This window comes from Colobus angolensis, unplaced genomic scaffold (assembly GCF_000951035.1).
Source record: "Colobus angolensis palliatus isolate OR3802 unplaced genomic scaffold, Cang.pa_1.0 Scaffold87, whole genome shotgun sequence".
In the NCBI taxonomy this organism is placed as follows: Eukaryota; Metazoa; Chordata; class Mammalia; order Primates; family Cercopithecidae; genus Colobus; species Colobus angolensis.
In genome coordinates, this window is record NW_012122598.1 from 2225104 (window position 1) to 2242227 (window position 17124).

The 17124-nt window shown below is 53.6% G+C and overlaps 2 protein-coding genes across 5 annotated transcripts in view; one reads left to right on the forward strand and one right to left on the reverse strand.

Annotated features, from left to right (window-relative positions):
- SPRYD3 (SPRY domain containing 3) lies at positions 1–16276 on the forward strand. Its single transcript, XM_011930557.1, has 11 exons — positions 1–104; positions 2161–2307; positions 3590–3665; positions 4182–4306; positions 4618–4753; positions 6413–6598; positions 11958–12107; positions 12561–12618; positions 13886–14005; positions 14092–14264; positions 14612–16276. The coding sequence occupies exons 1-11, from the start codon at positions 82–84 to the stop codon at positions 14744–14746; spliced, it is 1329 nt and encodes a 442-aa protein (XP_011785947.1). The 5' UTR covers positions 1–81; the 3' UTR covers positions 14747–16276.
- Positions 16219–17124, reverse strand: part of TNS2 (tensin 2) — a 17494-nt gene continuing 16588 nt past the window's right edge. For all 4 annotated transcript variants that reach the window (XM_011930555.1, XM_011930553.1, XM_011930554.1 and 1 more), the window contains 2 exons: positions 16988–17017; positions 16219–16846 (listed from right to left, as the gene is read on the reverse strand). In XM_011930555.1, the coding sequence (XP_011785945.1) occupies positions 16708–16846; positions 16988–17017 (169 nt within the window). In that variant the 3' untranslated portion in view covers positions 16219–16707. The remainder of the gene's footprint in view (positions 16847–16987; positions 17018–17124) is intronic.

A 17124-nucleotide genomic window follows, 5' to 3' on the forward strand; every position in this document is an offset into this window, starting at 1 on the left:
AGAGTGAAGGAAAGGCGGGGACCCGGATGTGTGTGGCGGCGGCGGCCGAAGAGCTTGTGTGCGGAGCTGAGAGGCCTATGGATGAGGAGGACGCGGCGGCCCCGGTAGGCGGGGATCGGGGGCGGGGTCCCGTAGGCCTCGTATCTCCCCGGAGCATGAAGCGGAAGGCGGGGGTCCTGGGCGGGGGCTACGGGGCCAGGGGCGGGGCCCTGCGCTGTGGTCACTGGGCTTCCTCTGTCGGCGCACCCTCGGCCCAGTGCAGGGCCTGGGGAGACAGGGCGTAGGCACACGGATAGGCTGGGGCCCCGCTGCTCCCGGGTCTCATCTCAGTGATCAAGCTGTGCCCGGGGAGGAGACGGGGCCCAGTAGGGCCGCCACTCGCCGGTGCCAAGGCTATGCGGTCTGGGCAACCAGCATCTACCTGGGGTCGAGCCCTGGCTGAGTGCCTGGGAGTGGAATCTTAGGGCTGTCTGTCCCACAGGTGCCTACTCTTCTGGGCCACGTGGTGGGTTGTAGCTACTGCATAAGAGTCGTAATTTGCGCATTGGGATCAAATTCAGCCCAGCCAGGGCTTACTAAGCACCTACCGTGTGCAAGGCAATGCCAGGCCTTAAGAAAACCCCTGTCCCAGGGTTTGGGGAATGGGAAGAGAAGAGTACTTCACCTCTTTCTCACTTTTGACTCCCAGGAAAAATCATTCATTCATTTATATGTAGAAGGTTGTTTAAATACCTGGATCATCCCACTCCCATCCATCAGCGCTGCTACCAACTTAGTGGATGTCATTTCTCATCCGAACTGCTGCAACAACCTCTGAATTGTTTGCCCACATCTGTTCTTGATCCTCTTGTGATCAGTTCTCCAACTAGCAGCTGGAATGATCTTTAGGAATTGATTAAGATCGTGGCTTTTTTTTTTTTTTTGAGATGGAGTTTCACCCTGTCTCCGAGGTTGCAGTGCAGTAGGACGATCTCGGCTTACTGCAACCTCCACCTCCCAGGTTCAAGCGATTCTCTTACCTCAGCCTTCTGAGTAGCTGGGATTACAGGCGCGCACCACCACGCCTGGCTAATTGTTTTGTATTTTTAGTACAGACGGGGTTTCACCATGTTGGTCAGGCTGGTCTTCAACTCCTGACCTTGTGATCCACCCACCTCAGCCTCCCAAAGTGCTGGGATCACAGGCTTGAGCCACTGGGCCCAGGATCATTGCGTTTTTTGTTTTTTTTTCTTTTCTTTTTTGAGACAGGGTCTTGCTCTGTCAGCCATGCTGGAGTGTAGTGGCACAATCAGAACTCACTGCAGCCTTGACCTACCAGACTCAAGCCATCCTCAGTCTCCTTAGTAGCTGGGACTCTACAAGTGCACACTGCCACACCTGGCTCATTGTTTTAATTTTTGGTAGAGATGAGGTCTCACTATGTTGCCCTGGCTGGTCTGGAAGTCCTGGCCTCAAGCGATCCTCCCGCCTCAGCCTCCCAAGGGGCTGGGATTGCAGGCATGAGCCATCATACCTGGCCAATCGTGGCATTTCCTTGCTTACAACCCTCTAGAGGTTTCCATCTTGGAATAAAATCCAAACTCCTTACTATTGTCTGTAAGGCCTTGATCTGAGTCCTGCCTTATTCTCATCTTGTACATTCTCCCTCATATTCTCTACACACCAGCTGTCCATGCCTTCTTTCTGTTTCTCTACCATGGCAGCTGTCTTCTACCCAAGGACCTGTGGCTGCTCTTCCTGCCTGGAATATGCCTAGCTTGTCATTTGCCTAGCTCCTTTTAAACTCAAATGTCACCTCCTCAGAGAGACTGCCTCTGTCCACTCTGTCTACTGCCTCCAGATTCTTTATCATATCACCCTGTTCTTTTCTCAGCTGCCTGCAATTATATCTGTTTATTGCCTGTCATGTCTACCTCCCAGCCTGTGAGAATGGGAATCCTGTCCATCTTGTTTACAGCTCCATTACTAGCACAGAGAAGAGCGCACATAGTAGGAGCTTGGTAAATGTTTGTTGAATGGAAGGAAGAAGATGGGGGTTGTTGAGGTCAGTCTGGGCAGCTAGCCTCAAGGCCAGTGCCTTCTCTACATTCTGGGTGACACAGGCTGAGGTGCTTTACTCAGGGCCCTGTCTTCTCCTCAATCACCTTCTCCCCTTGGCAGATTTGTTCTCATGAACAAGATGGATGACCTCAACCTGCACTACCGGTTTCTGAATTGGCGCCGGCGGATCCGTGAGATTCGAGAGGTCCGAGCTTTCCGATATCAGGAGAGGTTCAAACATATCCTTGTAGATGGAGATACTTTAAGGTGAGTTTAGGGGAATGCTTCCACATTTTCTTCTCTGTTCCAGATCTTAGAGAGGAAAGGGATTTTTTTTTTTTTTTTTTCAGAGAAGGGGACTGTGCATGGGGAAAGGGGGATGCCCTTGACTCCAGAGGCTTTTCTTTTTTTTTTTTTTAAGACAGAGTCTTACTCTGTCACCCAGGCTGCAGTGCAGTGGTGTGATCTTGGCTCACTGCAACCTCTGTCTCATGGGTTCAAGCAATTCTCCTGCCTCTGCCTCCCAAGTAGCTGGGATTACAGGCGTGCACCACCACATATGGCTAATTTTTTGTAATTTTTGTAGAGACAAGATTTCACCATGTCGGCCAGGCAAGTCTCGAACTCCTGACCTCAAGTGAGCCACCCGCCCAGAGGCCTTTCTGAGTGAAGCAGTGTGTGCTGCCTCACCCTGCACTCACTTCTGCCTCTGTCACTGGGTGGCTCTGTCCTCATCCAGCAAGGAGGGGATCCAGCGGGGTAGGGGAAGGGATCAGGTCAGACACAGGAGGCTGCTGGGGTCTCAGGAGCTTCGCAGGTGCTTTGTTAAGACTCCAGTGAGGTACCTGAGTCTCCTGCCTCTGTCTCAGGGATTGGGTCTAGCAAAGACTGGCTGTTTCAAAGGCAGTTGATTTCCTATTTGGGGAAGGGCCATTCTATAGTGTACCCTGTCCACCAACTCCTGTATTTCCAGCCCCTTGGCTTGTGTGTGTTTCCTCCCTCTTTTCTGGCTTGAACCCCTTCCCTGACTCCTTCTGAGCCCATGCTCTCACAAAGTTCCACTGAAGAGGGAAGAAAGTAATACTGTTTAACTAGAGGCAAGAAAGCTGAGGAATGGGAACTGAATCACTGTCTTCCAATCGATGAAGGGCTTTGGTAAAGAGGATAGAGACCAGCCATTCTCCATTTCCACTGAGGACAGAGCCAGAGGAAAAGGGCCGAAGCTGCAGCATGAGAGATTGAGGTTAGACAGGGTTGTGAGACCTCTCTTAGGCAAGTAAAGGAGGCTCTATGTTCTTTTCCTCCTGGAAATGAAGAAACCAGGCTTGCACTGGTCTGGTATGGGTTGGATTCCAGCTGGAGGCTGCGAGAGAAGTAGGGTGAGGTGACCTTAAGTATCTGGTTATGATGTCTGCTGATGTACTGAAGTGCGGCCTGATGGATTCTCCTGTGTGCTGGCCCTTGCAGGGTAAGGGTGGGAGATGCTGAGGCCCTCCCACTACTCTTGGGCTAGGCTGTTAATGGAATTCCCCCCTCATTCCTCCTTCAGTTACCATGGAAACTCTGGTGAAGTTGGCTGCTACGTGGCTTCTCGACCCCTGACCAAGGACAGCAATTATTTTGAGGTGATCAAGGCAGTGGGTGGGCAGAGCAGGGGATGAGCTCGGGGGTGAGATCATTAAGCCCCAAGGAGCTCCTTTACTAGATGTATGACCTGGACCTTTTAATTTTACATCAGGGCTGTCCTGTTGGCTGGGAAATAGGTGCGGGATAGCATGGCCCCTCATTTGAGAGATAGGTGCCCTGGAGACCTGTCACCCTGTCCCTTCTGCTCTCCTGCCCCTTACCTAGGTAGACTTTGACCCATATCCCAGACCTTGACTCATGTCCCCTAACCCAAACCCACCATACAGGGACGTGAGTCCTGTCTTTCTCCAAAGCTTGGAGTAATTTTCTAAGTGAAATAGGCACCCACTCTCACCAGTTCCCCCATCTGAGTATCTTATCTTTTTTCCTGATTCCCATGTCCTTTTTCTCTTTGAGCCTCAGCCCCCTTTAATCTCTAAGTCCCCTTTCCCCACCCCCAGCAATTCATCCCATTTCCCAGCCCTGATGACTGTGCCCTGCTCTCTTCTCTGCAGGTGTCTATTGTGGACAGTGGAGTCCGGGGCACCATTGCTGTGGGGCTGGTCCCTCAGTACTACAGCTTGGATCACCAGCCTGGCTGGTTGCCTGACTCTGTAGCCTACCATGCTGATGATGGCAAGTGAGTTGCCTCCTGTGCAACCTGGCCCTTTTCCTATGAATTTGGGAATCTTAGATCTGAAGAACTATGTTGGGCTGGCTTTTCCCATTCGGTGTTTCATAGACTTTTCTGGGCAGGACAGGGAAGTGGCCTGGCAGCTACCCTTGAAGGCTTACAGACTAGAGGAGGGTGATGCTCATGCCAGGACATAAGTGGGTACCATCACGGAGTGACCAGGAGCAGCAAGATGAGGATGAGGCCTCTGGTGTCAGTGCTGGGGAGAAGTTGGGAAGCCAGGCTCGGGTCTTGTGTCTATACTACTCTGTCTGCAGGCTGTACAATGGCCGAGCCAAGGGCCGCCAGTTTGGGTCAAAGTGCAACTCCGGGGACCGGATTGGCTGTGGCATTGAGCCTGTGTCTTTTGATGTGCAGACTGCCCAGATCTTCTTCACCAAAAATGGGAAGCGGGTGAGTGGGAAATCGTGGGTGGGATTTATGTGGCTGAAATCTGCCAAAGGATTTGTGGGGAGTGATTAGGAAGAGTCTGCTGGCTGGGGCTTGCCCAGGGACCCTTGCACTGAGTTCCCATCTCCTCCAGTCCAGCCTCAGATTCTCCTGAAGTCTCCTGTGTGTAAGAGAAGATACTTCCCATGGCCAGAGGAAGCTGGGACATTGCCCAGATGGCAGGCAGAGAGAGGCAAGTTAGTGGAGCAGAGGATGAGCAGGAATTGTGGGGAACAGAATTAGGAGATTTGGGGGAAGGTTTTGAGCAGATAAAAGAGAGGGGAAGACTTGGAATCAACCCAAATGTCCATCTGTGACAGACTGGATTAAGAAAATGTGGCACATATACACCATGGAATACTATGCAGCCATAAAAAAGGATGAGTTTGCGTCCTTTGTAGGGACATGGATGCAGCTGGAAACCATCATTCTTAGCAAACTATCACAAGAACAGAAAACCAAACACCGCATGTTCTCACTCATAGGTGGGAACTGAACAATGAGATCACTTGGACTCGGGAAGGGGAACATCACACACCGGGGCCTATCATGGGGAGGGGGGAGGGGAGAGGGATTGCATTGGGAGTTATACCTGATATAAATGATGAATTGATGGGTGCTGATGAGTTGATGGGCGCAGCATACCAACATGGCACAAGTATACATATGTAACAAGCCTGCACGTTATGCACATGTACCCTAGAACTTAAAGTATAATAATAATAAAAAAAAAAAATTAAAAAAAAAAAAAAAGAGAGGGGAAGATTATGGCCTGGCCATGTAAGCTGGAGGTCCTCTTTGGGTTTTGACTTGAGTGCTTTTGGGGATATATCCTTTCTGTGTGCTGTTTTCCTTGTTTCACATCTCTTTCACTATCCTCTTCACAGACAGACTATGCGTGGTGAGGAGATAGGACAAGAGCCAATAGAAGAGAGAGACACTCAGCTCTCTCCCTTCTATCCAGTTCCATCTCCCACATTGGGAAATTGGTTTCTCAGGCCTTGGCCAAGGGGTCCTGCTGCCTTAGCATCTGCACCTCAGCACTCTCCTGTCCAGCACACGTACTGAAAGTATTTGGCAGCAAGTCAGGAGACTTGTGTTTGTCTTCTAGCTCTGTAGATACCTTGCTTAGCCAGGAGTACTTAGCACATTTGTAAACTTTTCTGCACCTCTGGGTTGCTTTTTTTTTTAATCTGTCAGTGTGTGCGATAATTATTGGTTGCATCATCTTTTTTTTTTTTTTTTTTTTTGAGACAGAGTCTCACTCTGCCCCCAGGCTGGAGTGCAGTGGCCGGATCTCAGCTCACTGCAAGCTCCACCTCCCGGGTTCACGCCATTCTCCTGCCTCAGCTTCCCGAGTAGCTGGGACTACAGGCGCCCGCCACCTCGCCCAGCTAATTTTTTTGTATTTTTAGTAGAGATGGGGTTTCACCGTGTTAGCCAGGATGGTTTCGATCTCCTGACCTCGTGATCCGCCCGTCTCGACCTCCCAAAGTGCTGGGATTACAGGCTTGAGCCACCGCGCCCGGCCTGGTTGCATCATCTTAAAAGTACCCTTGTAAGAATTAGGTGAGCTATGGAAAAGCAGGCCAGGCGGCAGCTCCCTCTTTCCCCCCGCTGCAGGTGGGCTCTACCATCATGCCCATGTCCCCAGATGGACTGTTCCCAGCAGTGGGCATGCACTCCCTGGGTGAGGAGGTGCGGCTGCACCTCAACGCTGAGCTGGGCCGTGAGGATGACAGCGTCATGATGGTGGACAGTTACGAGGACGAATGGGGCCGGCTACATGATGTCAGAGTCTGTGGGACTGTAAGTAGCAGGTGGGAGGGTGGGAGGGGCTGGGTTGGAGGAGGCTGGGCAGAACACCTGTGGGCACATGGTCATGTCTGAATTGCTGGGAATGGGGAGCAGGACAGTGTGTGTGTGGGGTTCGGCAGGATAGCCTGGGCTCTTGACATCTTGAGTCCAGATCTGTGTTTTCTTTAGCACGTATTCCCTTTTCTTCACTTCCTCCTCTTTGGGGAACTCAGATTTGTAGTTTAACCCTGGGAACAAGCAGTTCTGCTTTGCCTTCTTTGGTTCCTTCAGCTTCTGGTGTCTTCTACAGCCCTGCACACCTGCCTTTGAGGGGCTGGTGGCTGATCTGGAGGCAAAATGCCTGGATCACCCTCTTGGCTTGATCCCAGCTCAGCTGGCCCAGGCTTTTCATTCAAAGTGTTGTGGGGCAGGTGTGGTCAGAAGTCCCACACATGTGGTGGAAGGTTCTTAGCCATCTTTTTTGCGGAAGCATCAGTGTCAGTCTCTGTTGTCTTATCCTTGCATTTGATAGAGGATTAGAATAGAGGCAAATAAAGATTCAGTGAGCATCCTTGCACCTCCAAAGCTTGCTTCATTTATCTTTTCCTTATACCTGCTTTAGTATGGATTTTAAGCTTCGTTGGGAAGCATGTGGAGCTTGAGAAAGGGAAATTCTTCCTCCCTGGATTTTAAGTTTTGTTGGAGAATTCATGAACCCTGAGAAAGGGAAATTCTTCCTATTGGCCTCAATACACTGTGCTGCATTGGGAGTGAAGGGACGCCAAGTCCAGGATCTGGCCCTGACCTCTAGTGGGCTGCTCAGCCCTCCCACTTTGAATTGTCCCTCTGCTACCCCCTTGCTCCTGGCCTGGCCTTTTTCTCCACCCTCTGGCCTTTCCACCCCAACTCAGGCTGTTTTCAACTCAGTCTTTTATAACAAAACAGAAGCAGTGGGGGGTGGGAGTGGATTAGGAGCCAGGCCTCCCCCTGGTAGAGTGGAACTCAGGAAAAATGACAGCAAGTGTGCCCTCCTGCTGCTTCTGACACTCTGCACCCCCTTCTGGCATCAGGGTCTCAGGCTGCAGCAACCGAGAACTAAGAGGCCTCAGATGCCCGCTCCGTGACTCTCATGTCTCCTTTTTTCCCTCAATCTACCATCGTTCTGACAGTATCTAGAGTTAAACTTGGGGCTGAGCCAGGGCGATGTTCCAGCTCTCATCTCTGACCTCTCCTCAAGAGTTTTTTCCTGGCATCCTTTCTCTGCCTGGACCTGTCCCCACTCTGCTCTCAGCTCCTCCCAGGCAATCTTTTCTAATTGATGCAGAATCCTGTAGACATTTATAAATAGCCTTCCTTCCTCCCCACCCTCCCCCCAACACCCTCAGGCCACTTATTTAGGAGTTTTTTTTCTTTTTTAGACATAAGCTGTTGAATTGGGCCCTTCTCTCGGACCCTCACCCCAGCTTGGGCCAGGTGGCAGGGTGGGAGCACTACTCCTGGGGCACCCGTTCATCTGGGGCCGACTTGGGCATGAACCTCCTGAGGGACATGTGCCTTCTTCCAGTCATGCCAACTTTCCCTTTTTTTTTTTTTTTTTTTTTAAGACAGGCTCTCACTCTGTCACCCAGACTGGAGTGCTGGCTCACTTCAGCCTCCACCTCCCAGGCTCAAGGGATCCTCCCACCTTGACCTCCCAAATTGCTGGGATTCGCGGCATGAGCCACTGCACTGGGCCTCAACATTTGTTAGATTTGAGTCTTTGGATATAGACAGACCTGGCTTTTTTTTTTTTTTTGAGACAGAGTCTCGCTCTGTAGCCCAGGCTGGAGTGCAGTGGTGGGATCTCAGCTCACTGCAAGCTCCGCCTCCCGGGTTTACGCCATTCTCCTGCCTCAGCCTCCCGAGTAGCTGGGACTACAGGCGCCCGCCACCTCGCCCGGCTAGTTTTTTGTATTTTTTTTTTTTTTAGTAGAGATGGGGGTTTCACCGTGTTAGCCAGGATGGTCTCGATCTCCTGACCTCGTGATCCGCTCATCTTGGCCTCCCAAAGTGCTGGGATTACAGGCTTGAGCCACCGCGCCCGGTCGACCTGGCTCTTTCTTGAGCGGAATTCTTCCCCTGCCTCCTGTGGCCTATTTCCCCTCCTAGAGTCCACCTCCCCAGAGCTCTGAGGGGGTTGAGGAATTGCTGGGGCACTTGCTCAGGGGTGGGAGTGTTGCCTCTTGCCTCATCCCTGCCCCCAGGCCTCGCAAAGTGAGGTAATGTGGTGGAGGGGAGCTGGGGGCGGTAGGTAACAGCTGGGGGATTAGACTCATTCTGTGTTTGTGTCCTGTTCACAGCTCCTCTGACAACTCCTTAGTGACAGGGGCAACAGCTTTGGTACACACAGGGTGGTGAATGAGGCCCCACCCTTCCAGGGGTCCTCCCCAGACCCAGCCCAGAGGGAGGCCGTGTTGGGGCCTGAGCTGGCCAGTGGAGAGTGTGTACTTGGTTCCTGTTTCAGTTGCTTCTGGGCCCTCAGGGCACTGAGCCCTTTGTTGCTCCTGTCAAGAGGGATTAGGGTCTCTGCTGGCAAAGGGAGGAGGGCGGATACCAGCAGGGGAGAAGAGGCTGGGAAGGTACTACTGGTAGAGGGAGGGTGTGGAGTGCACGAGACTGTCCACACTCTGGTCTGCAACCGCCACTCTGTGGCACTGAGTCACCTCTTTGGCTTCTTGGGGCTTTGGTGGTGTGTATGTATTGGGGGGACACCCAAAGAAAGGGCTTTCTCTTCCCCCACCAAAAATGCAGAGAAACATTTCTGTTGATTGGACATTGTTTGAGAGGAGGACACGTAGGGTAGAGTTGTCTGGGGAGTGGTCATCGTCCTGGTTGGCCTAAGGGACCATTGTAGTTGGAAGTAATGGCTAAGATGAAAGATCATTTCCTTGTTTGTGATTGGCAGTTCCAGTGTAACCCCATTTCCTGATTTAGGGAGAGGCAGCAATGTATACTGGTCATTCATTAAGTCTTCCCCTGTTTTTGGAAATCCAGGTAATTTTGTCCTGATTTTACTGTTGAAGAAACCAAGGCTTAAGGAGGTGAATGCCATTTGCCTGAGGTTAGCAGCTGTTAAGTAATAGGAGTTAGGATTTGAACCCAGGTCTGTTGGATTCTGAGGCACAGATTGAGGCACCAGCATCAAGATCCTAACAGTTCAGACTCTAAGGGTTAACCTTAACTCCTCCTCTAGGTTCCTAACAGCTGTAGACCAAGGAGGCAAAGGAATGTATCCAAGAAAGAATCTGTCAGGGAGGCCAAATATTCCCCCAACTTCCACCCCTCTGAGTTCTCTGGGAAGGCTCAGGAGGGGTCAGGGGAACTTTGTCCAGGAGCAGGAGAGTGGATCAGGAGGTTTCTGATGGCTTTCACTGTGAGGGCTGGGCTGTCCCCTCTGAAGAGGGCACGCTGTACAAGGCTCTCCTGTACACTGCACAGGTACCTAGTTGTCCAGGACGTCAGCATTCTGTCTGAAGTGCTCTGCAGTTGGCAGGTGGAGAGTGGGTTTTAGAGACCGATGTTGGGGTAGTCCGTCCTGGCTTTTAGCGTGAGAAAGCACCTCCACCCTATCCGGAGACAGAAATGCAGCAGCTACCCTCTTCTGAGCTGAGGCAAAGGGAAGGGCTGGGCGGCTATTTCCCAAGGATCAGGATCTGGATCGGCTGTCTTTTGGCTCTGGAAATGGAGAACACTGTGTTTCCTACACTGAGGCCAATTGGATAGAATGGGTCAAAGGCAGCTGTGGGGTCCCCCACCCAGTTCTGCAGTGCTGGGTGGAGAGGGTGGGCTGGGGGCTGCTCTGCCTGGGTGGAGTCTAAACTAGTTAATGTGGATCAAGCCACACCCCTCCTGGCTTGCTGGGGGAGAGGCAAAGGAGGAACCCAGGCTGAGCAGAAAATACACCATGAACAGAATTCAAACAGTGTGGCCTTGGGGGTGGGCTTAGGTGGTCTCCTATGCATGCTGCTTTCCCCCTCATCCATCCCCAGTTATCTTTGGAGAGGAGGGAAGGATGGACTTGAGGTGGTGGGGCTTTGGGGATCCAGGGCTGAGAAGGGCACCAAGCCCCTCTAGTCCTACTCTCAGAAGGGGTTAGTAGCACCCCACTTTAAGCACCTGAGCTAAGCAGCCAGCCATCTGAGGCTGGGAGTGGGGATGCAGGAGCAGCCTCTGCTGGAGACACACACAGGCTTCTGTGCTGGTGCAGGTGGGCATAATTCCTTTCCTGTTCAGGCAGGAATCTGTGAGAGGTGAGAGGCCAGCGTCCCAAAGCTTGCCAGGGAGACATGGAGGAGGTCCCCAGGCAGCCTGTTTCCTTCAGGGCTGCAGGGGCAGGAGGGTAGAAGAAAGTCTTGAGGGGCAGTTGGGCTAATTAAAAGGAGATTAAAGAATCCCAGGTGAGGCTGAGGGTGGGGGGAAGAGGGGATGGGGTTGAGTCATCGCCCCACTATTACCATGACAACTGACAAATAAATCCTCCCAGATTGGGGGTTGCCGCCCCATCGTGCCCAGGCAGGACCATTGTGGGACTGAAGAGCCCCAAGAACTCATCAGTCATCTCCCTCTCCTACCTCCTTGCCCCTGCTCCAGCTTGAATGAGCAATGAGGGGCTGGGAACAGCTAAGCCTGCCTCTGTCTTCATTTTGACCTCTCCCCTCCCTCACATGAAATGAGGGAGTAGAGCTGGGCGTTCTGGGTCCCTGGGCTCCCCTCAGCACCTCCCTGACCCAGCTAAGAACAGCTGTGTTCACAGCCAAGTGAAACAAGGACCTTGAGAAATTACGTCAGGCCCATCCCAGGCAGAATTGGCTTCTGCACTCACCCCCTTCCTCTGAATATCTGGGGTTAGCACCTAACTTCTGCATTCTCCCTGTCCTCATTAGGCCCCCTGAGAAAGTCATCAAGGATGACTAGCCTGATCCTCAGCTTAGTCTTGCTTCTCCTTTCCCCTGTGTTCAGGACCCTGGGTGGACCTTTTCCAGCAGGAAAGGCTGCAGGTTCTTCACTGGGATGAGGATGTTATCTAGAGCCCCCTGGTGTGCCACTCCCCTAGCTGTGCCGCTTTCCCCGGCCTCCCAGAAAGCGTCGCGGGGAGGTGGGCATTCAGCAAGGGGCTCCCCCTGCTCATGCTCTCCCCTTTGCCTCCCACCCCATCCTGTTCTTCCATGCTGGCCTAGAACTTTGGAGCCACATTGTATCTCTAGGATTCTTTCCCTTTTAGCTAGGAGTTTTTGTCAAACCTGGGAAAGTGGGACCCAGAATGTCTTGGGTCCAGGTTTCCAGGGTGGATGTCAGCCTGTCCCCTGACCTCCGTCTGGCTCTTCCCCCACAGCTGCTGGAGTACTTAGGGAAGGGCAAAAGCATCGTGGATGTGGGGCTGGCCCAGGCCCGGCACCCACTCAGCACCCGCAGCCACTACTTCGAGGTGGAGATCGTGGACCCTGGAGAGAAATGCTACATTGCCCTGGGGCTGGCACGGAAGGTGGGCACAAGGGCTGAGCTTTTTTGCCCATGGAGCTGCTCAGGTCTGGGGCTGTTGGGGCAGTGCCAGGAAGCTCTTAGAAGAAACCAGGGGAGCCCAGACTTTGGAGGGAGGGTGTTAGCTGAGATGGAACACAGTTGTATGTGTCAGCTGTGTAAGAGTACACACCCCACGTGACCAAGGACCTGAGACAGGTCATGACTGCACCACACACTAAGGCCTGGGAGGTAGGGGTGGGACATGCCATGGCTCTGGCCTTAAAAGCTTAACTAATACTTTCCTCACCCTCCCTGGTTCCCCTGAAGCCCCAGTGCCTGCAGGGTATGAGAGTGTGTGGGGTTGGCACTGTCTGGGTCATGGCCTGTTCCAGAGGTTCGGATGCCACTCGCCACTCCCTCCTGTCTTCTTGTTTATGCGTGGGACCATAGATTTTCTTTTTTCTTCTGGATGCAGGACTATCCCAAGAACAGGCACCCTGGCTGGAGCAGAGGGTCTGTGGCTTATCATGCAGGTGAATAGTGGGCTGCCTGGGAAAGGTGGGATGGTGGGAGATGTGGAGGCATAGGGCTATCCACTTTCCGCTCTCATGGCCCCTCGCAAATGGCCTCGCTCTTTGCCCTGCTGCTGGCTGACCTCCCCTTCCCAAATCGCTAGTGCTTCCTCCCATCTGTGTTTTCCTCCCAGCTCTGGAAACCGGGGGAGCAGGACGGGAGAGGGAGATCTGGGCCCAGATGGGATTTTCCAGGCCTGTGAGCTGGTCCCCTCTGTGCCCTTCCTGCAGATCCTCATTTTCCTGATTTATTTTTATTTTTTGCTGCTTGGTTTCCTTTAAGACTTTAGGGCTTTCTTTAGAAGAAAACTGAGCCCAGAGTTCTCCGACTCACCTCCCCTTGCCTGCCCTCTCTGGGTGTTCATTCCTTCCCTAGGGCCCCCTCCTCTGACTCCTTTCCTAAGGGTTTCCCCCTTACCCTCTTGAGCAGATGGATACTACGTCTCTTTTTTTTTTTGAGATGGAGTCTTGCACTCCCGCCCAGGCTGGAGTGCAGTGGCGCGATCTTGGCTCACTACAAGCTCTGCCTCCTGGGTTCACGCCATTCTCCTGCCTCAGCCTCCTGAGTAGCTGGGACTACAGGCGCCCGCCACCTCGCCCGGCTAATTTTTCGTATTTTTAGTAGAGACGGAGTTTCACTGTTTTAGCCAGGATGGTCTTGATCTCCTGACCTTGTAATCCACCCGCCTTGGCCTCCCAAAATGCTGGGATTACAGGCGTGAGCCATCGTGCCTGGCTGATACTACATCTATTTATTTTTTTGGTGCCCCCTTCCCACATTTCTCCATCTTTTTTTTTTTTTTTTTTTTTGAGATGGAGTCTCACTCTGTTGCCTAGACTGGAGTGCAGTGGCATGATCTTGGCTCACTGCAACCTCTGCCTCCCAGGCTCAAGTGATCCTCCCACCTCAGCCTCCCAAGTAGGTGGGACTACAGACGGGTGCCACCACGCCCGGCTAATTTTTGTATTTTTAGTAGAGATGTTTCGCCATGCTGGCCATACTGGTCTCAAACTCCCGACTTCAGGTGATCCACCCGCCTTGGCCTCCCAAAGTCCTGGGATTCCAGGCGTGAGCCACCGCGCCCGGCCTTTCTCTCCATCTTTGTTTCCGCCCTGACCCTTCCCTTCTTCTGAGGGATGGGAAGTGTTCAGCTTCATGGGGCCGCTCTGGGGGTGTGTTGTCAGCTCTCTTTCCTCAAGTGTGTGTCCTCTCCCCTCCCTCCAACAGACGATGGGAAGATCTTCCATGGCAGCGGTGTGGGGGACCCCTTTGGGCCACGCTGTTACAAAGGGGACATCATGGGCTGTGGAATCATGTTCCCCCGGGACTACATTTTGGACAGTGAGGGTAAGTGGGGTGGGGGTGGCCAACCAGGCTGCTTGGGGCAGGGGGTGGAAAGGCACCACAGGAGCTCAGGTTTCCTGGTCTCCTAGGGGACAGTGATGACAGCTGTGACACAGTGATCCTGTCTCCGACTGCCCGGGCCGTCCGGAACGTGCGGAATGTCATGTACCTGCATCAGGAAGGGGAAGAGGAAGAGGAGGAAGAGGAAGAGGAAGAGGATGGGGAAGAGATAGAGCCGGAGCATGAGGGCAGGAAGGTGGTGGTGAGTAGGGAGAGTTTGGGGTGGGACCAGGGTTCTTGGGTCTGGGCAAAGGGTGGGTATTAGTGGAGAGTAGATCTCACAACCAGGGTGGGAAAGATGGGAAGCTCTGGCGCTGCCCAAGGGATGTTCCAAGCTCCAGGGGCTGCTGAGATGGGGAGACGGTCTTGGGAGGCTATTTTCCAGCCTCAGCATGCCCTCTGGTGGTCACTTCCCATACCACCTTAACTGCCCCTCTCCAGCCCTGCTGCAAGTTGGGGTGATTGGGGTTCAGGCCTATGGAGCTCCAGCATCCTCAGGGAAGAAGCCACAGCCTGCTTGCTCCATTCCTCTCCCCACCTCCTCCCCAGGTTTTCTTCACTCGGAATGGCAAGATCATTGGGAAAAAGGATGCTGTTGTTCCTTCTGGAGGCTTCTTCCCCACCATTGGAATGCTGAGCTGCGGGGAGAAAGTCAAAGTAGATCTGCACCCCTTGAGTGGCTAGGGCCTCCCCTCCAGACCTGCTTCTTCTCCCTGCTCACCCTCTGCTGGGCCAGGCACCCAGTTCCTGACTTCCCAGAGGATTCATTTACCCAGCAGGCCCCTGGAGGTGTGTAGTCACTCTGCCCCCACTGGCTCAGGCCCGTCACGCTTCTCTGTGCCCATGTTTCTGACCTGGTGCTGCCACTGTTGTCAGTCCCTGGGCCTGAGTCCCTGGTTGGACAGGAATGGACCCAAAGAATGGTGTTGGTATGTGGGTGGTCCCACTCACTTCGGTCAGTGGTCTTCTGGATCCCCCTTTCCCTCACTGGCCCCCTGTGGGTGGAGAGGACTGAGCACCCTATCTCAGCTGCTATTTAGGCATGATGCTTTGTAGAGGGTGGAGTAGACAGCCCCCTCCCCTACTCACCATGGTATTTCTCCTTGAATTCCTCTTTCTTGTTTTCTTTCCTGGTTGTGTGAACCAGTTGCTGCTGTCATACCCCTGGCAGGGCCAGGGGACCTCTCTTTGGTCATCTCTGTCCTTTCACTAGCTGCTGCCCCAGGAAGACTCCTCTAGGCTCTCCATTCTTTCCCTTGAGAGCTGGCTCCCCACCCCAGCCTGCTCAGGCACCACAGAGAATCTGCATCTCTGGCTCCCCATACCTGGACCCAGATGGGTGGGTGCCTGTTGCATGTTTAAGAGAGAGGGGCTGTGAGGTGACAGGGCACTAGGGCCTTCGCTCCTTTTCCCCTTCCATCCTTTCTTTACCAGTGCCACCCATGTCCCTAACTCCCAGGTACTGGGGCTGAGGCTCTGGGGCCTGTCTCCCTGTCACCGTGAGGGCAACACCCCAGAGCCTTAGCCGAGGAAGCCCAGAGGGGCGGCGTGGCCCCTCCCTCCCCTTTTCCTGCCCCGTCCCATGCCTCAGCTTGCTGCTTGTGCCAGTTGCCTGTTTCGCTTCAGTGTTTGATTCTAGCACTTACATGTATCGTCCCCACCGAGCCCTCTATCTCCTAATCCCTCAACCCCTGACCCCCTCCCCATAACAGTGACTTCTCCATGGAGGAAGAGGGAGCAGGAGCTGTTGGCCTTGGTTTGCACAGAGCGGGTAGGGCCGTGGGGAAAGCGGGTGAGCTGTTGTGCTGCTGGGCCTCCCTTTGGCCCTCGCTTCCCGCCCTATGATGTATGAAATGTATGTACAGACCAGAGATGTTTATACAGCCAATAAAGATGGAGTTTCCGTATTTATCAGTATGGCCGGAACCAGGAGCCTTTCCAGTCCACAGGGCTAGGAGCAGGACTGCCGGACGGGGGCAGCCGAGGGCAGCTTGCTCGTGGGGTGATGTGGACCAATGTTGGGCCAGGGATGGGAATCATATGTTCTATGGGCCTGGCTGTAGGCCTGGGCCCTGGGATGCCCCCAGGAAGCACAGATACGTCCCCTGGGAGATGAGGCTTTGACCTTCCTGTGAATAAGGGTTGAATCCAATTTTGGCTAAAGTTTATAGAAATTCTTTATTATTAGACAAAAATAGACTCTCTTTTTTTCCCCTATTCATGTGATCCTACTCTGAATCTCTGCTCAGAGGAGGCAGTGACTTGCTCCCCACCCCTCTCCCATCCCTGCCGTGCTGGGACCTGCAGCTGGGTGGAACTGGCAGGGGCTGATCCCCTGGAGGGCTGACATTCTCCTGCAGGTGGGGCTGCCTGATCTCCTTTGGGGCTCAACTGCTGATGCCTCCTCACCCCTCACACACCCATCTCTGCCATCTGCTCACATGCAAGGTCATCTCGTGGGCCCATCCACTTAGCCAGCTGGGGGCGGGGAAGGACAGCAGTGTCCCAGGCCTGATGCCCACTCCTCATTCCTAAGGGAGGGTGCTTTCTCCTGGGTCTCCTGGGTCCAGGCCAGGGGAAGTGAGGGCTGTGGGGTGCTGGGAGGGGTGCAGTGTTGATGTGGGCTCTGAGCTTGTGGCCTTCCTTCATTTTCTCTGGCCCAGTAGAACTTTGGTGATGAAGGTAACAATGGCGCCAGCAGGCTGATCTGGGTCAAGCTCTGCAAAGAGGTGACACACATTCTCCCAGGGGCTTCCCGGCTTCTTGGCCACGAAACCAAAGATCCTAGGGGGACAAAGGGTGGGGAGGGGGCTTAACATTCCTTCCACAAGGAAATGTAGCTGGCCTTGGTGAGATGAATCAAATGCCAGAGGACGGCGGCGCCCTGGTCCCTTGGAGGGAAGAGGCTGAATTCGCGGGGCTTACTTGGAGGTGGTCCCGTCTGGGTTGGTCCATCTGCAGAAGGAGAAGAAGTGTGAAGATGCACACTTCCAGGGGACAGCTGCTGAAGGGGGGCTGGGAGCTGGGGCTGGGAGCCAGGGCTGGGGCTGGGAGCCGGGGCT